The sequence below is a fragment of the Microcaecilia unicolor genome, chromosome 8 (genome assembly GCF_901765095.1).
Source record: "Microcaecilia unicolor chromosome 8, aMicUni1.1, whole genome shotgun sequence".
Taxonomy (NCBI): Eukaryota; Metazoa; Chordata; class Amphibia; order Gymnophiona; family Siphonopidae; genus Microcaecilia; species Microcaecilia unicolor.
Window position 1 is genome coordinate 188,491,113 of NC_044038.1, and position 27,314 is coordinate 188,518,426.

At 45.3% G+C, this 27,314-nt stretch overlaps 1 protein-coding gene across 2 annotated transcripts in view; it reads left to right on the forward strand.

The window, feature by feature from the left end:
* TM9SF4 (transmembrane 9 superfamily member 4) overlaps positions 1–27,314 on the forward strand; it is a 324,536-nt gene that overhangs the window by 208,371 nt on the left and 88,851 nt on the right. For both annotated transcript variants that reach the window (XM_030211308.1, XM_030211309.1), the window contains 5 exons: positions 30–141; positions 683–753; positions 10,479–10,611; positions 12,330–12,411; positions 12,496–12,571. In XM_030211308.1, the coding sequence (XP_030067168.1) occupies positions 30–141; positions 683–753; positions 10,479–10,611; positions 12,330–12,411; positions 12,496–12,571 (474 nt within the window). The remainder of the gene's footprint in view (positions 1–29; positions 142–682; positions 754–10,478; positions 10,612–12,329; positions 12,412–12,495; positions 12,572–27,314) is intronic.

Consider the following 27,314-nt stretch of genomic DNA (forward strand, 5'->3'; position numbering starts at 1 on the left):
TTTGATCCTGATTCTCTCATCTCTTACAGGAGAGCAACATTAAATGGGCTTCTCGATGGGACACATATCTAACTATGAGTGATGTGCAGATTCATTGGTTTTCCATCATAAACTCTGTTGTTGTTGTCTTCTTTCTTTCAGGTGAGAGCAACTTGGGATAGAAAGGAGTACTAGGGAGAGGGAAGTGAAGTTAGATGAAGGTTGCTGAGAACAGAAGCCCAAGAATTAAGAAACTTTAGGAATTTTACAGTTTGCATGTATCTTTTTGTACAACCTTTTGTGATTAGAATGATGGTATATAAATTTAGTAAAGGAAATTAAATGTTAAATTATTACAATTAATGGATTAAGGTATCATCATTCAGAGTTTATGTACTCTTAATGTATATGGAAAAATTTGGGGGCATTTTCTGGCTATTTGGAAATTGAGGATTTTCGCTTCTGAGCTATATCTCTCCCCTGTTTACTTGAGGTCGATTATGTTTAATTCTGTTGCATATGAAGTATTTTAAGAGCAGTTATCTACGTTTACCAGTACCTCCCCAGATATTAATCCTCTCATGATTTGGTAATTTACAGTGCAGGTGGGGAGCTTGATACTGAGTGATGGGTTTAAGTTGTGGGCAGGTTTCTGGAACAGATAAGTGATAGATAATAATTGAATTTTGGCATTATGTGACAGGCATTCTAAGCATGATCATCATTCGAACACTTCGGAAAGACATTGCAAACTACAATAAGGAAGATGACATTGTACGTATGATTACTTATTCTGTAAAATTCTTTGGAAGAAGTTAGATGTTTAATTCCAAGATGTTAAATCCCTCCACAGAAGAATGCTGAAATTAGGTTTCACACTCCTAGCAAGCAATATGCAAGTTATTATGGTATAGCCTTTTTCCAGCCTTATGAATGATTATCTTTTGGTGCAATTGGTGTTCATGAAGTCAATTATTTCTCTATAATTAAATTTAAAACTATTTTGACATTTAATCACATTTTCTCAGACACCCCTCATATGTAATTTCATCAAGGTGGGCTGAAATTTGTTTTAATTTTTGGATGCTTATTTCTCCTTCACTAAAATTGTTGCTTCTGTTTCTCCAACTTTGTATGGATGTATAAAGATTCAGCTTCTTCTTGATTACAATTTACAGATCTGTATCTATAAGGAGAGGTTCTTTTGGAAGGGGGTGTTCAGTTATGAGGAATTATATATATTTGGGGTGCTTTCTGAGGCTCTTTTCTCCGTGCGTGCTGTGGTAGCACACACACAAGGGCTAGAAGCCAGCCCTCATCCTCCTTGCCAGTTAAACCCACAAGTAAAGTTTTGTAAAAAGCCCCTTCCATCTTCCCCCCCCCCCCCCCCCCCCCCCGTCTCCTTCTCTCGTGGCTCCTTTCTTAAACTTACCCATACCCAATCTCCATTCTTTAGTGTCCAGTGGTGTTTAGTGTACGACACTAGAGATCACTCCTGTCCCACTTAGAACCCAGTAATCTGGTAAAGGGGTGAGAAGCTTGGAATGCTGGACATTTATAAAAATTTGCATAAAAGTTTAATGGACAGGGATAGTGTAGTGTACTTTTTCTTTTGTTTAAAAAGCAAATAATTTATATAGAGACTATTGTTTTAAACTAAAGTACATCCCTAGTATCTGTATCTTCTCTGTGTCAGACGCAAATGTTTTGGCAAGCTAACCACAGAGTATTAACATCACCCCGTGAACACCCAGATTCTTGATCCAGTTGTCTTTAATTCAATCAGGGAAAAGAAAAAAAAAAAAAACACTTACTATGAGATGTTATTGGATATACATTCTGCAGGTATAGTTCTGAATCAGTACTCATCAGCCCTCTGAACAGGCAGGAAAGGCTAGGGCTTTTGCTGGAAATATTGTGAATACTGTGTTTTGTTGGGAAAATCTCAGTATGTTTGGGGCCTAGGCAAGCCTTAGGGAAAGCCCATAAGACTGTGGAAACGGAACCATGCTCATAATAGCCAATGAGAGAGAGATATATATATATATATATATAATATATATATATATACACACACACACACTCTGCATTTGCGGGTGAGTCGGTCACGTTCTCATTTATATGTTTGATATATATATATATAGGACATTATTATAGAATTTAAAAAGAGTAAGACCTTTCTTCCCAAGGACCGTTGTCCGTATCAATGCTGCTCAGTTCACCAAAATCATTCACAAGAGATGCACCAGCCTACATAGTCAGACAGATCATTCCCGCACATTCCTTAACTTGCACTTCCCCACAATTATGGAACGCATTGCCGCGCAACTTAAAAACGACCTATGAACTAACTAACTTCCGCAAACTACTGAAGGACCCCATCTCTTTAATAAGGCATACCACAAAGATTAACAAATATGACATACACAACTCCTCCACATATATTCAGAACTGTCTACTTATATTACTATCATGTTTTTTATCATCATGTTACCCAAGATCCTTCTGTACCACTAAATGTATATTTTCTAATTATATTTCCATCATTCATGATGTATTGTAAGCCACATTCAGCCTGCAAAGAGGTGAGAAAATGTAGGATACAAATGAAATAAATTATATATATATATATATATATACACACACACACACATAAAGACATGCTTCGATGCAAATGGGGGATGGAATAATTTGTATATATTGTGTGTGTATGAAGGCAAATTCCAAAAGGAGGGAAGTCAAAACTCCACAGTATTGTGACAACAGCAAAAGTAGAGTGCAGAGAAAAAACATGTTAAATGGTGTGTAATTCTAAACAGCCTTTATGTTTAAATCAAAACTAGTGAACATTTTAAGATTATTCCTATCCAGAACAGCATTAAGTCCTCTCTCCCCCCCCCCAACCTCCATCCCTCCCTCAAACTAACAGATATCACTGTTAACACAGCAGACTCTCAGAGATGCAATCATGGCTGATTCAACAGCTGGCTTCTCGCCCTGGGATGCAGGGTGTCCCAAAAGCGTTCCCATATGCGCTGAAAAGCTTCTCCCTCTCTCGAGGCAATATCCTTGATATCAAACGTTCCAATTTAAGTACGTCAATCGTGTATTCGCCACATTGTGAAAGTAGGGCTGTTGGGTTGTCTCCAGCAAATCAATATGACTTTCTGACCAATCATAATTGCACAATGTAAAAAGTGTTTAAATCTGACCAGGGCAGGTGACCAGTATTAGAATACATTGAACAGTATTAGCGGACTCTTCGTCACGTGTTGATTCCACAGACTGTTTATGCTCTGCATCATCAATGACCAGAATTTGTTAACAATGAGCATGTCCAAAACGTATGGCTTAATTTGCAGAGTTCTGATTACACTTTGGGCAGTTCCCAGTGGCTCCAGATGATGCGCAGTGTTTTCTAAGTGGTGAGATATAGAGCCTCAATGCAAACTTGTATCTCCCAATATCTGGCAAAAGAGGACGGTCTCGGTATGTCCATAATAAACTGTTTAAACTGTTCCACTGTTATTTCCTCTTCCAAGTCCCTGGACCATGTCTGGGTAAATAAATTGTAATCCAAATCCTCTGTGGAGTCTAACAGGTACCGGTGATGGAATCGTAAAGGTACCACTTCTTGTGCTCCCAGGGTCAGAGCTGTGTTCAAAGTGTCTTGTACATTCTTCGTCATGTTCTGCCAGCCCAGGTATGCAAAGAAGTCTGTGGATGGCCAGTTGTATTCTCGCTGCAACTCTGCAAACAACTTTAGTTTGCCCTCCTCATCCAATCGTTGGAACAAGTATTTAATTCCCATTTGTTTCCACTGGCAAATACCGAGGATGTAGTACCTGCCGGAAAGTCTGGATTATGAAGTAAAGGTAAGTAGGGTGTGGCTGCAAAGGAAAAATGATGGCGCCTGCATAGCCATCGCCAGGTTGCTCTTGCTGACAACAAAAGCGGGTTGTGATGCAATGCAGAGTCTGTCTTTCCTGGTATGGTGTGCAGTAGCCAGCTGATGTGTACTTTGGGCGACATGCAGGCTTCCAAATGTATATTGGAAAATGTACCCAGCTGTGTGAACCAGTCATTGATATGCCTCATAGAACAGGCTATTGGCAGATATCTTATACTGAGCAACCCCATACCTCCCTGGGCTTGGCTTTTGCAATACTGTAATAGATAATCTGGGTCATTTCCCTCTCCATAGAAACCCCTGAATTGCTGCATTCAGTAATCTTTCTTCTCTCTGTTTTAAATACAGTGGTAGCATTTGAAATAAATATAGCATCTGGGGTCTAGTACCATATTAAACCAGGATATCCTTCCTAAAAGGGAAAGGGGGCTCTCTGTCCAAAGTGGCAACATTCGCTTAGTCTCCTTTAGCAAACGACGCACATTCATATCGTATAGTTGTGATAAATCCATGGATATATTAACTCCTAGATACTTTACTTGGTGGGAGGCCCACTGGAAAGGAAAGTCCCCCGTCCACTGTTCCTTGATGAAGTCTATTGTAGGAAGGGCCACTGATTTATCCATGTTTAATTGAAAGCCAGACAATGCCCCATATATATGTCCAATCTGTTGCATTGTCGGTGTTAGACACTCGTGGTTCTTTCAATATTAAGAGCAGATCTGCATCAGGGGCGTAGCTGCTATGGGGCCTGGGACCCCATAAATTTGGCCCTGGACCCCCCTGCCGATGCCCCTCTCAACCCTCCCGCCAACGCCGTCTGTACCTTTGCTGGCGGGGGACCCCAACCCCTGCCAGCCGAAGTCGTCTTCCTGCATATGGTTTCTTCTGAGTCTGATGTCAGACTCAGAAGAAACCAAACGCAGGAAGAAGACTTCAGCTGGCGGGGGTTGGGGTCCCCCTGCCAGCAAAGGTATGGATGGTGGGTGGGTCGAGAGGGGGGGTCAAACTTGAAGATGGTGCTGGGGGGGGGGGAGGGGGTGGCTGGGCCGGGGGGGGGGGGGCTAAAATGTGCCCCCTCACCTTGGCTCTGGCCCCCACCCCTACCGCTGAAGTCCAGATATGCCCCTTGGTCTGCATAAGCTAATACTTTAATTGAGTGGCCATTCACTCCCGCTCCACGAATCTCTCTCTCTCTCTCCATACCATACATGATAAAGGCTCTAACGAAAGGAGAAACAACAGTAGAGACAGGGGACATCCCTGAAAAGTGCATCTGCCTATAGGAAATTCTTCCGTCCTTATGCCATTTACCAACACTGCCGCCCTTGGAGATGAGTATAATGTCATGATCACTTGCAAATACCACCCCTGTAAGCCCACCCAGCTTAATGTTTGAAACAGAAAGGGCCACCCTCACCTGGTCAAACGCAAATTCTGCATCTAGGCTGGCAGTCAAGGGGTTCCAGAATCTCTTCCCTGAAGCAGTGCCTGTAATAGTTTTCATACGTTAAACACCGACTTTTGGCCCCATAGAAAACCCACTTGTGGTTTAGTATTATTTTGGGTTATTAAGGGTGCTAGTCTGTCCACTAGGATTCTAGACAAGATCTTTATATCGACATTGGCCAATAAGATTCAGGCTGCATTTGTTCCCGCCCCTGTTTTGGTATCAAACTGATGAGTGCTGTGTTGGCATAAAGTGGTAATTATTCTTCTCCGTTACCTTCCTCATAAAAATCAATTAATGGTCCCACCAACTGATCCTGCAGTATTTTGTAGAATTCATTCGAGAAGCCATCCGCTCCCGGTGCCGAGTAAAGTTTTAATTTCCAATAGCTTTCTATACCTCTTTCGCTGACAGTGGTAAGTTAAGAGACTCCACTGCCTCCAAGGGGAGCCTAGGCATCCCTGCTTTACAAAGATAGTTCTGTATTGCCTCTTTAGATAGCATACCCCCTCCCTCAGCTGCATATAAAGTGCTAAAATGATGTTTAAATAACTCTGCAATTTTCTCTTTTTGGGTCGTTACTACCCCATTCTGATCTCTTAAAGCTGGAATATAGCGCGACTTCCTGCACCTCTTCATTATGTTAACTAGCGTGTGCCATGTTTTCTCTGCAAACCTGTGAAATTTGTATGTACGATATAATATGGATCTCATTCTTTCATGTAATAGACTATTGAGCGCTGCTTTTTGTGGCTGTGAAGGTTTCATATAAGGCAGCTGAGGGAGTTTTGTATGTAAAGCTGTTTTTGGGTCCTTAGCCTGTGTTCAAGATCTATAATGTTTCTCGCCATTTGTCTGTTCTTATTACTAACAAATGCAATTATTTCTCTCCGAAGGACTGCCTTTGCTGCAGACCAGAATAGCATGGATCATCCAAATGTTGTCTGTCTGTCACATTAAAATCCTGCCACTTGGCATTTAAGAATTTACCAAAGTCTTTGGATGCAAACAGATATGCTGGAATATCCAGCTGCCATTTGCTGAAAATGCTGGGACACCTCCACATCTATCCATATCATGGCATGATTGGATACTTCCTCTGAGCCAATTACTCGGATGACACCTGAGCAAACAGCTCCTGCAACATGAAAATGTAAACTAAATGTGACATTGTATGATGTGCCCTTTGACGTATGTGTATAATCCACTTCCTCAGGGTGCAGTAAGCGCCACAGGTCCGCCAAACCCAGCGCCAGACAGAACGTCTCTAGTACCAACGGAGATACTGGCGCTCAGCGATGTTGAGGGTTCGACCGATGTAAATTGGAATCAAATACCTAATTCATGTCCCCTGCTACATTTATAGGCAACTTTGTATATTGGCAAATGGCAGGTAGGCGCGTGTAGAAGGTGGGCTCTGGGACTGTCGGTGTATAGACCGCCACCAATACCAATTCCTTGCCCTGCAAATTAAGTTGAACTCCCACATACCTTCCTTGCCCATCCTTAAACAATAAGTTTCCTTGGCATGCAGCCGTTTTGTGTATAAGTATCGCTACTCCCCCCCCTCCCCCCATCGTCCGGTTGCTGGCGAACAATACCCCTCGCACACCTAATGGCATTGCAACTTTAAATGCTCCTCTGCTGAAGCCTAGTCTCCTGCAAACAACTATATCTGCTTTGTGTCTATTTAAGGCCGTTACTATTTTGGCTCTCTTAATAGGGGAGGAGATCCCCGCCACATTCCATGACACAATGCGAGTTGTGCACCTTGCTGTTCTAACCATCGTCTATTTTATGCTTATACACTCCTGAAACCTCCGTATTCTCTATTTGTCCCAGAGCGCCCAGCCTCACCCCAGCACCAATTCTCTCTGAATAATATTTAAAATTGTACACCAAAACCCTTCTAAACCTCCCAGCCGCTGAACCCCACAGTGATCAACAACTTGACTCTTTCCTTGCCTTTCCCTTTTGCGCTTCCTCCACCCTCCTCCACCCTCCTCTGTCAAACCCCTGTAATTATCCATCCCCACAAGATGGATATAGAAACTCACTTTATGCTTGAGGTCCCACTCCCCAAAGCGGTATTCATTACATCACACATGTTATATAATGGATTTTGCTTTGGTTGCCTACAGTGCTTCCATGACCTTTCAACCAAATGATCACATCACATGTGTACATACATTATTTGATCTCTCCTGTCCATTTAATTCTTTGGATATAAAGTCCTTCGCCGCATCCACCCTGTCAAAACCCTTGCCAACGGACTTGCACCTGTATTTTAAATGTCGCCGGGTATCTGAGCTAAAACGGACACTTTTCTCGTGTAGGTGGTGGCCAGAGTGGCGTAAATTTCTATCTGTGCTCCTGCAAAGAGGCAGAATAGTCTTGAAGATTTTACTGGTGCCCGTCATATTGCACATTGCCCCCTTTCAATCTGTATCCATGTATGGGTGTAATTGTGGATTTTCATTATAACTGACATGGCATCTGTCTGCCATCTTGTTGGCAGCCTACACGGTGCACATGCTCCAGACACAGTGGTCAATTACGATCTGACACTGCCAAACTCTGAGGTAAGCCATTTTTCCAGCACAGAAGACAGAGCATTGTCATTAACCGACTCAGGATAAGCCAATGATCCTTAAATTGTCCTCCGCGACGGTTCTCAAGGTCGTGTATCTTCTCCTTGAGTTCCTGTTACTATGCTTTGCAGTTTTTCTGCCGCCGCCTCTGTCCTGGGGGCGACGTCCTCCAGCGCTGACACATGCTGCTCAAACTCACCCATTCTTGCACCCACATTCAATAGGGTTTTTTTCAAAACCTGCGAATTGTCTGAAAGATTAGCTAGCTTGGGTTCTATCGCATTTTCCACTGCGGTGGTCAACTGCAGCAGCTGGTCAACGGAGAAAGACTGGCTACTATGCAGTATTGGACCTTCCATCTTGTCTGCTGTGGTTCGTAATTTCTCTTTTTCTCTTCTTGTACCTTTGCTGATCATGTCTCCCGGCACTGTAGTTATGTATTTGTCCATTAAGGAAGATCTTGGTGTATCATTTGAACAGTTTCTCGTGATGAAGTTTAAAAGCAAGTTTAATTCGGGAGTGGGAACCTCAGAGAGAATATCGACACGTCTTACTCTCTCAACGCATCACGTGGTCTCCCCAAACAGCTTTATATAAAATGACTGACACAGTCACCATGTTTAGGCTCAAAAGCCATGAAAATGTAAAAGCTGACTTGTAGTGGCACAGCTTCACAGATCTTTAAAAAAAAGTTGAGTATAACTGGCAAGCTGTCAAAAGCACGAAATAAGCAAATTAGAAAGTAAAAAAAACCCCAAACTGATTCAGCATAACAGACTTCCAGAATACAATTATAAATGTGAAAATATTGATTTGACCAAACACCTCGCAGAACAAGACCCAACATGGGATCATGTTTCGGTGGGGAAGCCACCTGCCTCGGGTTACATACACTGTTACACACAATGAGGTATGGAAAGATAAGGTGCTATATACAAAGTGGTCAAATGTCACAACAGCACCTCATCACAAAAATCTGTAATACTCAGAGTTTTCACCAGAATATGGTGAGGAGACTCTGAATCTCAATCCACAAGCCTCTCTCTCCATACATCTATATAATTATGAATCTTGGTTATCTCTGTTGGGTGCAGGGCTTAATTTCTGGGGTAAATGACGTGGAACACAGTTCTGGCACTTGGCAGATTTCAGAGTAGCATAGGTATTCTGTTTCAGCGCCTCTCTCCTGAAACAGGGCAGAGAACAGTCTGTCTACTCCCTAATCTAGGTTCTCTTCTCCTGTTGCTTCTGCCCCTGGTCTACTTGCCCTCTCTCTTGGCTCCACTTCTTTTTTGTCTACAAATTAAGTCCTGATTGGGAGAAAGAGTGAAGCTATACAGAAACTATATAGTTTCCACTGACAAGCAAAATCAAGTCAGACCTGGATTGAAAGCACCCTCAGATGTTCCTTCCAAAGCCCTGGAGAAGCGTAAACACTTAAATGCAGACACTTGCAGGTACTTGTGTACCTGAGCAATCCAGCTATGGAAAAATGCCTGTTATAGGTGAGAAACAATGCTGTCTAGGTTCTTCTATGGGAAAGACTACACTGAAATGGCAGAACTTGGTTCTTTGAAAGGGAACATCTGTGCTGTGTGGATTGGTAGAGGTCAAAGTATAGCATTTGAGGAAGTAGTTTTGTAGTTGGGGGATAATTTTAAAGTACCTGCATACTTTTTCAGTATGCAGATTTTCAGAATGAAAGTACACATATACTTTCATTTTGAAAATTGTTGCAGGAACACTATGCAAGTACAGATTTTCTGGGTTAAAAACACACTTTTGTATTTTGAAAAGTATGCTTAAAAATGCAAACCCTTCAAATGGGTCTCAATCTGGGGGAAGAAATTACACACACCTAGGCCATGCACATAACTTTACCTGCATAGCGGACAGGTGATTTTGTAAAAGCCCATTTTTCTAGGAGCATGGCTTTGAACCTACCCTCACTGTCTGCATTTGTTTCAGATGTAAGCACAACTTTATTGAAAAAATTATGCACAGAATAATAGTTTTATAAACAATCTTGTCATACATTGTTAAACTATAACTGTAAAATGTAATGACCATGACAATTTACAATAAAGGTGCAAGGGAAGTGGAAGAGGTAATTTTTTCCAATTTTTCTTTATTTAATGGTTTTATTACTTCTACAGGAAGATGGGATGAACTAAAGCATGGGAGTTGTGTTCGGTGACTATGAAGATCTTAGGTTGGAAGTATAAAATACTGTGCAATATAGTGTAACCACTGGCACACATGAAAGTGGCTTTTTTTTTCAAAGGGAAAAGTAATGGAATTTGATATACTGCCTTTCAGTGGTTAAAATCAAAGCAGTTTACTTATTATATGCAGGTACTTATTTTGTACCTGGGGTAATAGAGGACTAAGTGACTTGCCCAGAGTCACAAGGAGCTGCATTTGGAATCAAACGTGGTTCCCCTGGTTCTGGGACCACTGCACTAACCATTGGGCTACTCCTCCACTAACTGATGTTTGATACTTAGAATTGTTTTTGTTTTCTCTCATGATTGTTACTTGTACACAGGAAGACACGATGGAGGAGTCTGGATGGAAGCTAGTTCATGGAGATGTGTTCAGGCCCCCCCAGTATCCAATGATCCTCAGCTCTCTGCTTGGGTCTGGAATTCAGCTTTTCTGCATGGTCTTGATTGTCATATGTAAGTAACAGGGATAGGAGGGGAATATGAACAGGAAAGAAGAAAAGGTGGGAATGTACAGAGAGAATTCTGGACAGAAGAACACCCTTTCAAAGGGCTGTGTGATTTGTGGAACATAAGAATAGCTATACTGGGTCAGACCAGTGGCCCATCTAGCCCAGTATCCTGCTTACAACAGTGACCAATCCAGGTCACAAGTACCTGTCAGAAACCTAATTAATAGCTACCAATCCTGGGGCAAGCATTGACTTCCCACATGTCCATCTCAATAACAGACTGTGGACTTTCCTCCAGGAACTCGTCCAAACCTTTTTTTAAACCCAGATACGCTAACTGCTGTTATCACATCCTCCGGCAACGAGTTCAAGAGCTTAACTATTCTTTGAGTGAAAAAATATTTCCTCCTATTTGTTTAAAAAGTATTTGCATGTAATTTCACTGAGTGTCCCCTGCTCTTTGTACTTTTGGAAAGAGTGAAAAATCGATTCACTTTTACCCGTTCTACTCCACTCAGGATTTTGTAGACCTCAATCATATCAGCCATCTCTTTTCAAAGCTGAAGAACCTTAACCTCTTTAGCCTTTCCTCATAGGGGAGGCGTTCCATCCTCTTTATCATTTTGTCCGCTGTTCTTTGAACCTTTTCTAATTCCACTATATCTTTTTTGAGATACGGTGACCAGAATTGAATGCCATACTCAAGGTGAGGTTGTACCATGGAGCAATGCAGAGGCATTACAGTATTCTTGGTCTTATTTACCATCCCTTTCCTAATAATTTCTAGCATTCTGTTTGTTTTTTGGCCGCCGCCACACACTGAGCAGAAGATTTCAGTGTATTATCTACAGACTAGTAAAAAAGGCCCGTTTATGACACAAATGAAACGGGCGCTAGCAAGGTTTTCCTCGGAGTGTGTATGTTGGAGAGAGTGTGTGAGAGAGAGAGAGTGAGTGTGTGTGTGTGACAGAGAGACAGTGAGACTGGGTGCGTGTGTGAGAGAGAGAGAGTGAGTGTGTGTGTGTGACAGAGAGACAGTGAGACTGGGTGCGTGTGTGAGAGAGAGAGAGTGAGTGTGTGTGTGTGAGCATGAGAGTGTGTGCCAGGGCTCCCCCTCTCTCCCAGTTCCAGGGTCATCCCCCCCTCTCTCCCAGTTCCATGGTTGTTGTCCCCCCTCCCTCCCTCCCAGTTCCAGGGTCGTCCCCTCCCTGCCTCTGAGTTTCCCAGGGGTCGTCCTCTCCCTGCCTCCCTCTGAGTTTCAGGGTCCCCTCCCTCCCTTGCATTATGCGCTCTCCCCTGCATTCATCCATATGCAGGCAACGTCCTCTGTGCCCTGCCCCCTCCATCCATCCATGTGCAGCATCTCTCCCCTGCCCCCTCCACCTCCCAGTGTCCCCCTCCCTCCCTCCCTCCCTTCCTCCCATTTCCAGGGTCCCCCCTCCCTCTGTCCCTCCCTCCCAGTTCCAGGGTCCCATGGAACTGGGAGGGAGGGGGGACGGAGAACGTTGGAGGAGTGACATCAGCATGTGGTTACAATCCCAGGGACACACATTGGAACGTTGGAGGAGAAAGTTGGAGGAGTGATGTCAGTAGGTGGTTACGATCCCAGTGAGACACATTGGAATGTTGGCAGAGCAAATTACTATATTAGATAGTAGAGAAAGTGGCAAGCCACTTGAAGATATATTTGCTGTTCTAAACTATATGCCTCTTGTCCTACAGTTGTTGCCATGTTGGGAATGCTGTCTCCTTCCAGCAGGGGTGCACTCATGACTACTGCATGCTTCCTCTTCATGTTCATGGGGTAGGTAGTTATCCCCTCTTTTTCATCACAGTTTTTTACACTTTTCTATTGCTCAATCTTTCTGACTTTTCTGTTCTGTATTAGGGTGTTTGGTGGATTTTTTGCTGGCCGTTTATATCGGACCCTGAAAGGTCATCGCTGGAGGAAAGGTGCATTCTGTGTAAGTCTGTATGTCTTTTTGAATGTTTAAGACCCAAGATGGGAACAGTAAACTTTAGCTTGGGAAAATGTGTATGTAACAGATCCCAGCTGTGTTTATTTATTACACACTTTCTATACTGATTTAAGTGGCAGGCAGGGTAAAGCAACGTACATACTAATCCAAAAGGAAGAAAATGACTTATAAAAAAATGATAGGAAAGAACACATGCATATCAAAAGATAAATTAAAAGTTTTCCTGTTTGTGCCTCAGAGGTAATGCTGTCAAACTGGACACGTGGAGTAAGCTTGCTCAAAAAGCCAGGCCTTTTACACCTTGGATTTCTTTAATGAGAGTTCACTTCTCAAATAAAGAGGCTAGGGAGTTCCACAGGATTGGGGCTAGAAAAAAGAAAGCACTGTGGTGAGTGCTCTCCATTTGGGCTCTGCGGGGAACTGGTAAAACCATACGTTGGTCATTTTAAGGATCTTAATACTCGGTTTAGGGAATATGGAATAGTCAGAGCCGAAAGGTAGGATGGGGTAACTTAGCGAAAGGCTCGAAATGCAAGCAGAAGAACCTTGAACTTTATATGAAATTCAACTGGCAATTAATGATAACTTTGTAAAGAAGGTGTGACATTGTCCATCCTATGGAGATGACATAATAAACGAATGGCCATATTCTGGAGAGTCTGGAGCCTTTTAACTAAGGCTTGTGAGATCCCAGCATAGATGACATTAAAATAGTCCAATCTGCATAAATAGCAGTCCTGTCCTTTGCCTGCTATTAACTTAGCCAGCCAGCCCTGAATATTCACATAGCTGGTTAAGTTACAGCTGACCAAAAAAAAACCTAGATTTCAATGCCAGTCACAGGAAATGGCCCAGCATTGAATATCTGGGGTCAGTGCTGCTAGTGGTACCTAACTGCTGCCCGCCACTGGCAGAATATCAGGGGGAATGTGACCATGAGATGTAAGATGCTCAGTTTATGGGAGTTCCCATCTCCCGAGTGGTAAAGCAGGCTTGCACAATGTAGACAATGTGCACCAGATACTGGCAGCAAGAGAAAGTGTTGGGAGTCGGATTGTGATCATGAATTGAACTGTGTTCAAACCTATGGATAGCCTAGGATGAGTTCAAAAATTTCAAGCTTATTTAAAATTTTCATATATTGCCCATTTGGATGGCCACCTAGGTTGTTTATAATCTAATTTAAATGAAGAATAAAAAGAATACTGTAATTTATAGGATAGGAGAAAGTAAAAGCAGAGAGGAATACAGTTCAGAAGGTAAGACACAGAGAGGGCTAAAAAAAAATAGACAAACGTACAAGTGTGTAAAACATATATCCAGTGTTGATCGATCTGGCCCCAAGCAACGGGGCAACGAACAACCGGGGACAGGCATTGCAAAATAAACAACCGGGGACAGGCATTGCAAAATAACAAAGTTCCAAAAGCGTTGCGAAAGAAAAAAGATTTGCACTGTTTTTTTGTTTTAAATATTTGCAGTGACTCCTCTGAGTGTAAGTACAAAGGCATTGCATTCCAGAGGAGCATGAACTGCAGTTGAGGAATGTCTTTTGTGGCAGTAATGTTCTTTATGTCTCAATCTGGCATTTTAATGGCAGAAGAGAATAGTCAAACCGTGGATCATATTTGTTTCTGATGAGTCTTGGTAGTCATTAAAGGTGCTAAGATGTCATAAGCGGTAGATAAGGCAGAAGTCCAGAGTTGATATTTATCTCTGAAAGAGGCTTGCTAAAAATGGTCTTATCTAAAGAGAATACTTTGCAAAATTGTCTTGTCAATTGAGAATTCCCTATGAGATGTAGAATGGCCCTGCTTCAATGAAGGGACAATCCGAGTTAACTAAATGAAATATTAAAAATCAGATCGGTCCAGGGAAGTGACTGAGGAGAAAATGTCAAATTTGTAACCCTTGATTGAAATAATCCAAACCAATTCAACAAAGTTTTCACTAACCAACTGGTATTATGTATATCAATTCCGATAGGAGGAGGAAAAGACTTACAAAGGTCCATCAAGCCCAGCATCCTGTTTTCAACAGTGGCCAATCCAGATCAGAAATACCTGGCAAGATCCCAAAAAAGTACAAAACATTTATACTGCTTATCCCAGAAATAGTGGATTTTCCCTAAGTCCATTTAATAACGGTCTATGGACTTTTCCTTTAAGAAGCCGTCCAAACCGTTTTTAAACTCCGCTAAGCTAGGTGCCTTTACCACATTCTTTGGCAACGAATTCCAGAGTTTAATTACACGTTGAGTGAAGAAATATTTTCTGCGATTCGTTTTAAATTTACTACATTGTAGCTTCATCGCATTCCCCCTAGGCCTAGTATTTTTGGAAAGCGTGAACAGACGCTTCACATCTACCCGTTGAACTCTACTGACCGGATGAATACCGTCCGGTCCAGGAGATTTGCTACTCTTCAGTCTGTCAAATTGCCCCATTACATTCTCCAGGTTTATAGAGATTTCATTCAGTTTCTCTGACTCGTCAGCTTTGAATACCATTTCTGGCACCAGTATCTCTCCCAAATCTTCCTCTGTGAAGACTGAAGCAAAGAATTAATTTATTCTCTCTGCTATGGCTTTCAGACTCATTTTTGAAAGAGAAGGACGCCCATCTTTCGACACAAGGCGTCCTTCTCACAGGGTAATCTAAATCGGTATAATCGAAAGTCGATTTAGGACATCCCCATCTGCTTTCCGTTGCAGCGACGGCCAGAGTACAAGGAGGCGTAGCAAAGGTGGGATTTGGGCGTGCCTAACACATGGACGTCCTTGACCCATAATGGGAAAAAAAGGGGCGTCCCTGACAAGCATTTGGACGACTTTACCTGGTCCCGTTTTTCTTACGACCTAGGCACAAAATGGTGGCTGAAATGACCAGATGACCACCGGAGAGAATCGGGGATGACCTCCCCTTACTCCCCAGTGGTCACTAACCCCCCTCCCACCCTCAAAAAACCTCTTTAAAAATATTTTTTTGCCAGCCTCTGTCAGCCTCAGATGTCATACTCAGTTCCATCCTAGCAGTATGCAGGTCCCTAGAGCAGATTTAGTGGCTGCAGTGCACTTCAGGCAGGCAGACCCAGGCCCATCCCCCTCCCAACTTGTTAAGTTTGTGGAGGAAACAGTGAGCCCTCCAAAACCCACCAGAAACCCACTGTACCCACATCTAGGTGTCCCCCTTCACCCATAAGGGCTATGGTAGCGGTGTACAGTTGTGGGTAGTGAGTTTTAGGGAGGGTTTGGGGGGGGGGGGGGGGGCTCAGCACACAAGGTAAGGGAGCTATGTTCCTGGGAGCATTTTATGAAGTCCACTGCAGTGCCCCCTAGGGTGCCCGGTTGGTGTCCTGGTGTGTCAGGGGGACCAGTGCACTACAAATGCGGGCTCCTCCCACGACCTAAGGGCTTGGATTTGGTCGGTTCTGAGATGGGCATCCTTGGTTTCCATTATCGCCGAAAATCAGAAACGACCAAGTTTAAGGACGACCATCTCTAAGGACGACCTAAATTCAAGATTTGGGCGTCCCAGAACCGTATTATCGAAACGAAAGATGGACTCTATCTTGTTTCGATAATACGGGTTTCCCCACCCCTCCATCGGGACGTTTTGTGAGGACGTCCTCAACAAAACTTGGGTGTCCCTTTTGATTATGCCCCTCTTTGTCTTCCCTGATTGCCCCTTTTACCCCTCGGTCATCTAATGTCCAATCAATTCTTTTGCTGGCTTCAAGCTTTAATATACCTAAAAAACTTCTCCTATGTGATTTTGCCTCCAGCGCAATCTTTTGTCAAAGTTCCTCTTTGCTTCCTTATTAGCACTTTGCGACTTGACATTCCTTATGCTGTTTATTATTTTCAGTGGTTCTTTCTTCCATTTTCTGAAAGATTTCTTTTAGTTCTAATAGCTTCCTTCACCTCACTTTTAACCGTGCCAGCTATCATTTGGTCTTTTTGTAATATGCAGAATATATTTGCCTGGGCTTCCAGGATGGTATTTTGAACAGCATCCACGCCTGATGTAAATTTTGACCCTCGCAGCCGCTCCTCTAAGTTTTTTTTTTTTTTTTTTTTTTCAACGTTCTTTTCATTTTATCATAGTCTCCTTTTTGAAAGTTAAACGATAACGTATTCGATTTCCTGTGTGTACTTACTCCAAAGCTAATATGAAATCTGATCACTGTTATCAAGCGGCTCCATCACTATTACCTCCCGCACCAGATCATGTGCTCCACTAAGGACTAGGTCTAGAAATTTTCCTTCTCACGTTGGATCCTGTACCAGCTGCTCCATAAAGCAGTCCTTGATTTCGTCAAGGAATTTTACGTCCCTGGCATGCCCTGATGTTACATTTACCCAGTCAGTATCAGGTAATGAAGTCACCCATTGTGTTGCCCAGGTTGTTAGCCTCCCTAATTTCCTTTAATATTTCTACATCCGTCTGTTCATCCTGCCAGGCGGACGGTAGTACACTCCTATCACTATCCTTTTCCCCTTTACACATGGAATTTCAATCCATAGGGATGAAATTCATAAGATGTGTTTTGTTTCCTGCAGAATTTTCAATCTATTTGATTCAAGGCCCTCCTTAACATACAGTGCTACCCCTCCACCAATTCGATCCACCCTGTCACTACGATATAATTTGTACCCCTTTATGACAGTATCCCACTAGTTATCCTCCTTCCACCAGGTCTCAGACATGCCTATTATATCTAATTTTTCATTTAGTTCAATATATTCTCCCATCTTATTTCTTAGGTTTCTGGCATTTGCATATGGACATCAAACTATGTTTGTTGTTCCTATTTACATCATGCTTAGTACTTGACAATGTTAATTTGCAATCTTTTGTCTGATTTTTATTTTTATTTAAGGACACCTGATCTACTACAGTCTGTTTTGCAACCTCACTATCAGGATACCCTATCTTCCCTGTTTTGGTGATTTCTTTGAAAGATACCTTATCCCGAACCATGCGCTTTTGAGCGACTGTCGGCCTCCCCCCCCCCCCCCCCCCCCCCCCCCATTTCTAGTTTAAAAGCTGCTCTATCTCCTTTTTAAATGTTGATGCCAGCAGCCTGGTCCCACCCTGGTTAAGGTGGAGCCCATCCTTTTGGAATAGGCTCTCCCTTCCCCAGAATGTTCCCAGTTCCTAACATATCTAAAACCCTCCTCCCTGCACCATCGTCTCATCCACACATTGAGACTCTGGAGCTCTGCCTGTCTGTTGGGCCCTAGAGGATCTGGATTTGAGCTTTCTACCTAAGAGCCTAAATTTGGCTTCCAGAACCTCTCTCCCACATTTTCCTTTGTCATTGGTACCCACATGTACCAAGACAGCTGGCTCCTCCCCAGCACTATCTAAAATCCTATCTAGGTGACGCATGAGGTCCGCCACCTTCGCACCAGGCAGGCAAGTCACCAGGCGATCCTCATGTCCACCAGCCACCCAGCTATCTATATGCCTAATGATCGAATCACCAACTACAACAGCTGTCCTAACCTTTCTCTCCTGGGCAGAACTTGGAGACATATCTTTGGTACGAGAGGATAGTATGTCCCCTGGCTACAGGAGTACTTTCTACTTTACCAGGGTGATGCTTTCTTTCTAGGAGACCTCCCTTCTCCAAGATAGCACAGGGGCTACCAGACTGGAGGTGGGACTTCTCTATAATGTCCCTGTAGGTCTCCACTATGTATCTCTCTGTCTCCCTCAGCTCCACCAAGTCTGCTACTTTAGTCTTAAGAGAACGGACTCGTTCTCTGAGAGGTAGGAGATCTTTGCATCGGGCACACACATATAACCGCTGACCAACTGGGAGATAATCATATGTGACATTTGGTGCAAAAGACTGGTGCGATCTGTTTCTCTTAGTGAGGGTTATACATCTTATCAAAATCTGGATCTGCTACCACATTAAAGTCCTCCCCCCTATGATTTTTGTGTGTGTAGTATTGCATTGGAGCAGTGAAATGAGACTCTGGAAAAAGCATTTGTTGTATACATTTGGAACATACACGTTGCATAGCAGTAAGGGTATCCTATTCACTAGCACCTGGGCAATGATATATCTTCCCTCCTGGTCAACAATAATATTTTGCTTCTGCCCTTGCAAAGATTTATGGAACAGAATAATGATCCCAGCCTTTTCCCTCTTAGCAGGGGTTTCAATGTAATCACCCACACACCACATGCCAAGTTTTCTATGCTTTGCTGCTGTCAGATGGGTTTCTTGCAGCATAGCTATTCTGGCCCACTTACTATGAAGGCTATGTAGAAGAATATTTGTATCCCCATCAGGTAATACCCGGATGAGAAGAGCAGAAACATCATGACATAAAATAACAAGGGTTGTAATGTTGTCCCTGGATCCGACATCCCAACCCGGGCCACCCCCATAAGGAGACATGCAGCAGTTGCCAATCACTAAGCATAACAAAGTAAATTAGGGTCTGAACTATCATCCCCACAGCAGTATGTCAAGATAAACCAGAAATACCAAACCATCCTTGAGAAGTATCACCCAGTAAGACCTAAAGCTGTACACCCCACCCTACCCCACTCCCTCTACATCACCTCCTTCCAAACCCCAGTAACCATTTCCCAACGTCAAAGGTCGTCACCCATGATACTATGCCCCATCTCATCTATAAGGCAGTATAATAAGACACACACACACAATTCTTCAACAAGTATATAGCATGATAATGGTGCCCTTGAGGGCTGACTGTCCATAAACATTTAGTAACATAGCCGAGAAAAATCATCAAATAGTGATAGCAAAGATAAACAAACCCTGGTCCAGGTGTCAAACATGTAACAAACATGAAGAGAGAAAAAAAAACTTGTATAGATCTTACATAGCTGAAACACCTTGTCCATAAAGAGTGGCTGTCCCCAAATGTTAGGTATCACATCCAGGAAGAGTCACCAGTTAATTACAAAGGGAGCAGACATATCCAGGTCAGGTGGTCCATAAGGCAGAGTAATATTAATAGTAATATTAGTAAACCTCTCTATTGGGATTCCCTAAATGTCCTATATCTAATAGTATCCTTCAAGGATACTCCACACCGAACCATGCGCTCCTGAGTGACTGTCAGCTTCCCCGGCCCCCTTATTTTAGTTTAAAAACTGCTCTATTTCCTTTTTAAAAGTTAGTTCCAGCAGCCTGGTTCCATCCTGGTTAAGATGGAGACCATCCTTTCGGAATAGGCACCCCCTTTCCCAGAATGTTGTCCAGTTCCTAACAAATCTAAGTCCCTCATCCATGCACCATCGTCTCAACCATTCATTGAAATTTCAGAGCTCTGTCTGCCTCTTGGGTCCTGCCTGTGGAACTGGGAGCATTTCTGAAAATGATACCTTGTAAGATCTGGATTGGCCATTGTTGGAAACAGGATGCTGGGCTTGATGGACCTTTGGTCTGTCCCAGTATGGCAATACTTATATACTTATGGTCTTCAGCTTTCTACTTAAGAACCTAAATTTGGCTTTCAGAACTTCCCTCCCACATTTTCCTATGTCATTGGTACCCATATGTACTAAAATAGCCATCTCCTCCCCGGCACTATCTAAAATCCTATTTAGGTGATGCGTGAGGTCTGCCACCTTCGCACCAGGCAGGTAAGTCACCAGGCGATCCTCACGTCCACCAGCCACCCAGCTATCATCATGCCTAATGATCAAATCACCAACTGCAACAACTGTCCTAACCTTTCCAGCCTGGGCAGAAGTTCTTAGATAGAAAAGAAAGCAGAATTAATCTATCAACTTGTGTAGTTATCAAAGGACAAATTAATGGTGTTTTTCATTATGTTTGGCTGTTTTGACAACTGCACAAGTTGATAGATTAATTTGTCCCTGAGACTCCTGGGGCAGGTGCCTTTTGCTTTGAAACGCAGCTCTGCATCGAGTCATTCTTAGAGCCTTTGTACAGTGTTTATTTTTCAATAAATATCCCAGGGTTGGAACCTCAGTTGTTGCTCCCCCCCTTTTTTTTTTTTTGTTCAGAAGTTCTTGGAGACATATCAGTGTGAGAGGATATTGAATCCCCAAGTGGGCAGGTCCTGGCTACAGGAGTACTTCTTACTTCACCAGGGTGATGCTGTCCTTTTAGTCCACCTCTTATTGCCTGTTCAAGCAAGGTTTTAGTCAAAACTAACTCCCCCCTGGCCCTCCTATGTATCGAATCTCTGATTTACCTATATGAGAAGTCTTCAGTCAGTTTTAAATCATATTTCTCCTTAAGCTCTTCCCAAGGCACCATCTCCCTTTCATCCCATATCTGTCCCAGAGTGCAACGTGAACAAGTGGCCCAACGTTTACAAATCCCCACGGCGGCTTGTGCTATACAATCAAATGCATATAGAATAGGGTAGAGAAGAAATATCACCTATGAAACAATAACCTAGCACAATAGTGTATCCAGGTGGAAAAGGGACATTGCATCAAACCACTAAGTTTCCAAGCTAGGGTGAGCATTTCCAGTTTGGGAAGCCACGGGGCAGCCCAAAGAGAGCCATTTATCAAATAGGATTGTTCTGAGCCATGGTTTAGGCCCAACATGCATCCATTCTGTCAACAGGTGAAACGATGCTGATGGAGCTTAAGATTTGGTGCACCCATGCCCCCTTGTTTTTTTAGGCTGGAACAATACAAGTCTATTCACTTGGATATAATGAAAGGCCTTTCTATTCAGAGTAAGGAAAAACTTTTTTGAAATAGAGATAGGTAGGGCCATCAACAAATATAGTTTAGAGAGGAGAATCATTTTGACTATGTATTCTCCCTAGCCAGGAGAGATTCAAACCTTCCCAATGTTCAAACTCCTCTTGGAGGTCCTGCAAACACTTAAGAAACTTAGAAGCAAAAAGGTCTGCTTGGGACCAGGAACGATAAACCTCCAAATATTTGATGGATTTATTCACCCTGCGAAAAGAGTACTTTCTCTGGAGCTCCTGTTGCGATGGCAAGGGTATTGTTAAATTTAAAATTTAGTAATTTTTATTTATTTCACATTTGATATACTGCAGGTGATCCCTGAGGTGACTAGGCAGTTTACAATTTCTGTTACAGGTACTCTGCACTGTCCCTAATGGGCTCACAATCTAAGTTATATATTGTACCTGGGTCAATTAGTGTGAAATCCTGACATTGTCTAAACAATGTTTAGCATTCAACAGTCCAACCCAATTTGTATCATAGAGCACTATTGACTGATCATGCTAAGTTTCCAAAATGATGAACTTACTAAGGTAGATATTGGAGATCTCTTCATCAAAGCAAAAATCTGTCTTCACCCCATAGCCTTTCCAAGGGAATGTGCATATATACTGTTCCATATCATCATGCTGAGCAATCCTTTTGCCTCCCTATATGTGGTCATGTGCTGCCGGAAACTCCTCAGTATGTTCTGTATCTCAGCAGGTGGTGGTCACACACAGCAGCAGCTCTGGCTAGGTCTCCAAGCCTAATTTTTAGGTTTTGTTGAGTACCTGGGGTTGAGGGCTCTTCTTGAGCAAGTGCAAACCTGGTGGTGCCAGGTCCCTCCTTTTCTCCCCCCTCCTGCTGGCTCCGTTTAAAAAAAAAAAAAAAATTTTTGGACGTCTTTAAGGGCGTTTATTTCAACGTTTATTTCAACGTTTATTGCAGCTGCTCACTGGGACACCAGTTCGTTACAGCTCGGAGCGAGAAGCAGGTAATTTTACCTTTTTATAGCGGGCAGGGGGTTCCCCGTTCGGTCTCCATGTGGCTTATGGCGTCGTAGGGCGAGGGCACGAGGATTCGCTCCCCGGACCGCGTGGGTGCGTCTAGCGGGGATGCGGGGATTTCAAAACCTGAATCGCCTTTGTTAAGCATCAGTTTGGAGGCCGGTCAGTGTCCCAGTTCTTCCTCCGGTGCGGCGGTTTTTCCCGCCATAAGCGCCCATCCCCCGCTGCTCGCCCACTCCATGTTGGATGGCCACTCTGCTCAGACGGCTTCTTCTTGGGCCGCCCTTGAGCTGGGAGAGGTTAATACTATGGTTGCCCTTGATTCGGGCGACGGTAAGAAAGCGGCCAAAGTTAAGCGCCGTTCTTCCCGCGTGGCTCCTCGGACTTTCGCGCCGGACGCCATTTTGGATGTGCAGCACGTTTCTCCCCCGCTCTTGCGAGCGCCGGTTGAGGGTGCGGCTAGGGCTGTGGCCCAAGCTACAGAAGTGCACTGTTCGGGGGGTTTCTCCCCTGAGTTCATTTTGCTGCTGCATCAGGCTTTTCTTATGCAAAACGCTGCCCCTGCCCCCCTGTCTGATAAAGGGGTTGAGGCCTCCGGAAGCAAACACCCTCGGGTGGATTTCCAGGCCCTAGAGGACTCTGTCTCCTGTGATGTAGATGAGGGCAGCGTATCTGAGTTCTCCCAACGGTCCTTTGGGGATTCCTTGGAGGAGACTGATTCCCGCTCGGATGGAGCGGATGACCCCTCTGCAGCGCGGATCTTTCGCTCAGAGGATTTGCCCAACTTGTTAGTGCAGGCCATGAGCATTTTGAAGATTTCCTCTCCGGAGGACGTCTCTCCCTCAGCCTCTGTTGGCTCCACCATTATGCTGGGGACGAAGCGCCCGCCTAGAACCTTCCACGTGCATGAGGCCATGCGCACCTTGATTTCGGCTCAATGGGATGTCCCAGAAGCAAGCCTCAAAGTGGCTAGGGCTATGTCCCGCCTCTATCCTCTGCCTGAAGGTGAACATGAGGCCTTTCTTTGGCCTACCGTGGATTCTTTAATCACTGCGGTGACTAAGAAAACGGTGTTGCCGGTGGAAGGTGGCACGGCCCTAAAGGACGCCCAAGACAGAAGATTGGAGGCGGCCTTAAGGTCGTCCTTCGAGGCGGCTGCTTTAAGTTTGCAGGCCTCAGTTTGCGGCTCCTATGTGGCCAGGGCGTGCCTGACGATTGTGCAGCAGGCTTCCCCCTCGGATCCTTCCTTGAGTGCTGATTGGCCGGCCCTGGAATTGGGCTTGGCTTATTTGGCAGACTTGCTGTACGATGTCTTGAGAGCCTCAGCTAAAGGTATGGCTCAGACAGTCTCTGCGTGGTGGTGGCTTTGGCTGAAGCATTGGTCTGCGGACCACGCCTCTAAGTCTCGCCTGGCTAAGTTGCCTTTTAAAGGCAAGCTGCTTTTTGGGGTCGAGCTGGACAAAATTGTGACCGATCTCGGCACGTCCAAGGGCAAGAGGTTACCAGAGGTCAGGGCTCGGGCCAGTCCTCGCCCCGGTAACTCCAAAGGACGGTTTCAGGAAGCCCGTCGGTATCGCCCGGGCAAGTCGGGCTCCTCTGCCCCCTCTTCCTTCAAGAGGAACTTCTCCCCCAAGCAGTATTCCTTTCGCAGAGACCGCCGTCCCGGAGGTGCTTCCTCCGGTCCTCCCCCAGGGTCTTGTACCCAATGACGGGGCCCTGGTCCATGGCCCAGTGCAGATTGGAGGACGCCTGTCCTCGTTTCTGGGCGAGTGGACCAGGGTAACTTCAGACGCTTGGGTGCTGGAAGTCATCAGAGACGGCTACAAGCTAGAGTTCTGCCGACCCTTAAGAGACGGGTTTGTACACTCTCTCTGCAAGTCTCCGGTCAAAGCTGTGGCAGTGCAGCAGACTTTGGACAATCTGATCCGCCTGGGTGCGGTCGTTCCGGTGCCAGAAGATCAGCTTGGCAAGGGACGTTACTCCATTTACTTTGTGGTACCAAAGAAAGGAGGTTCTGTACGGCCTATCCTCGACCTCAAAGGGGTCAATCGGGCCTTGAAAGTTCGGCACTTCCGAATGGAGACTCTCCGCTCTGTTATAGCGGCAGTGAAGGCAGGGGAGTTCCTGGCATCCTTGGACATCAAGGAAGCTTACCTGCATATTCCCATCTGGCCTCCTCATCAACCGCTTTCTGCGTTTTGCAGTCCTGGGCCGACACTTCCAGTTCAGAGCCCTCCCGTTCGGGTTGGCTACTGCTCCGCGGACCTTCTCCAAAGTAATGGTGGTCATCGTGGCCTTCCTACGAAAGGAAGGAGTACAAGTACATCATTATCTGGACGACTGGTTGATCCGAGCCCCCTCTTATGCAGAGTGCGGCAGAGCTGTAGACCAGGTGATTGCTCTTCTGAGCTCCCTGGGGTGGATCATCAACTGGGAGAAAAGCCAGCTGCGCCCGACTCAGTCCCTGGAATATCTGGAAGTTCGTTTCGACACCCAAGTGGGCAGAGTGTTCCTGCCGGACAATCGAATTGTCAAGCTTCAGGCTCAGGTGGACCAGTTCCTAGTAGCCTCTCCTCTTCGGGCTTGGGACTATGTGCAGCTGTTGGGCTCTATGACGGCCACGATGGAAGTAGTGTTCTGGGCCAGGGCTCATATGAGACCACTACAACTCTCTCTGCTGCAGCGCTGGACTCCAGTGTCGGAGGATTACGCTGTGCGCCTTCCCTTGGACCTAGCAGTGCGCAAGGCGCTGAGCTGGTGGCTGAGGACAGACAAGTTGTCCGCAGGGATGCCTCTTTTGACCCCGGAGTGGGTTGTCGTCACGACGGACGCCTCTTTGACGGGCTGGGGAGCCCATTGCTTGGGAAGGACAGCGCAGGGGCTCTTGTCTCCTGCAGAGGCAAAGTGGTCTATCAACCTCCTGGAACTCAGAGCCATTTGGTTGGCGCTTTTGGAGTTCCTCCCGGTACTGACGTTGAAGCCAGTACGGGTCCTGTCGGACAATGCCACGGCTGTGGCCTATGTCAATCGCCAGGGAGGTACCAAGAGCGCCCCTCTAGCCAAGGAGGCCATGAATCTATGCCAGTGGGCAGAAGCGAACCTGGAACAGCTGTCGGCGGCCCACATTGCTGGAGTCATGAATGTCAAGGCGGACTTTCTCAGTCGCCATACCTTGGATCCCGGAGAGTGGCAGCTATCGGCTCAGGCGTTCTTGGACATTACGAAGCGCTGGGGCCAGCCGAGCCTAGACCTGATGGCGTCATCGGCCAATTGCCAAGTGCCGCGCTTTTTCAGCAGAGGACGGGACCCTCGATCTCTGGGAGTAGATGCTCTTCTCCAACAGTGGCCGACACAGGAGCTTCTCTATGTGTTCCCGCCCTGGCCCATGTTGGGCAGGGTACTAGACCGGGTGGCAAAGCATCCGGGCTGGGTAATCCTGGTGGGTCCGGACTGGCCCAGACGTACCTGGTATGCGGACTTGATCAGGCTCTCAGTGGACGGACCTCTGCGACTGCCAGCGGAGCAGGGCCTGTTGCATCAGGGTCCCGTGGTGATGGAGGATCCCTCCCCCTTTGGTCCTACGGCCTGGCTATTGAGCGGCAGCGTGTGAGGAAGAAAGGCTTCTCAGACAAGGTCATCGCCACTATGCTGAGAGCGAGGAAGCGCTCTACTTCTACTACTTACGCCAGGGTTTGGCGTACCTTTGCATCGTGGTGTGAGGCAGGCTCCCTTTCTCCCTTCACTGCTCCAATTTCTTCAGTGTTAGCGTTCCTGCAAGAAGGTCTGGAGAAAGGCCTGTCGCTCAGTTCCCTTAAAGTCCAGGTAGCGGCTCTTGCTTGCTTCAGGGGCCGCCTGAAGGGTGCTTCCCTGGCTTCGCAGCCAGATGTGGTGCGCTTTCTCAAGGGAGTTAATCACCTGCGCCCTCCTCTGCACTCAGTGGTACCTGCGTGGAATCTCAATCTAGTGCAAAGAGCCTTGCAGAAGCCGCCTTTTGAACCCTTGTCGAGGGCATCTCTGAAAGACCTGACGTTGAAAGCAGTCTTTTTGGTGGCTATCACTTCAGCTAGAAGAGTTTCCGAGCTCCAGGCGCTATCATGTCGAGAGCCCTTTCTGCAGTTCACTAAGGTAAGAGTGTCTATTCGCACAGTGCCTTCCTTCCTGCCCAAGATTGTTTCTCGCTTCCATGTGAATCAGCAGCTCTGTCTCCCATCCTTTCGTACGGAGGACTACCCAGAGGAGTACTCTGCTCTCAAATATCTAGATGTGAGACGAGTCATCATCAGATACTTGGAAGTGACCAATGATTTCCGGAAGTCGGATCATCTGTTTGTCCTGTTTGCAGGTCCTCGTAAGGGTCTGCAGGCTGCTAAGCCTACAGTGGCAAGATGGGTCAAGGAAGCCATTGCAGCGGCTTATGTGGCCGCGAGGAAGGTGCCGCCTATCCGGCTGAAGGCTCACTCCACTAGAGCTCAGGCGGCCTCGATGGCAGAGGCCGGGTCCGTCTCCTTGGAAGAGATTTGCAAGGCGGCAACTTGGGCATCGGCTCATACCTTCTCCAGGCATTACCGCTTGACTGTGGCTGCTCGGGCGGAGGCCCGGTTTGGAGCTTCAGTGTTGCGGTCAGGGATTTCTATGTCCCACCCTGGGTGAGTACTGCTTCGGTACATCCCACCAGTCTATGGATTGATCAGCATGATGATATGAAAGGTAAAATTATGTATCATACCTGATAATTTTCTTTCCATTAATCATAGCTGATCAATCCATAGCCCCTCCCAGATATCTGTACTGTTTTTATTCTGGTTGCATTTCAGGTTCAAGTTTAGTCTTCAGTTCCTGTTCAGGAGGACTTCGTGTTCAAGTTTTTTCAATTGGATTCTTCAGGAGTTGAGACGATTTTGTGTTACAGTGAGCTGCTGCATTCCTCTCCCCTCCGTTTTACGGGGCTGGATTGAGACCTAAATTCTGCCGGCGCTCCCTCCCGCTTCGTGCGGCTGTAGGGCAGCT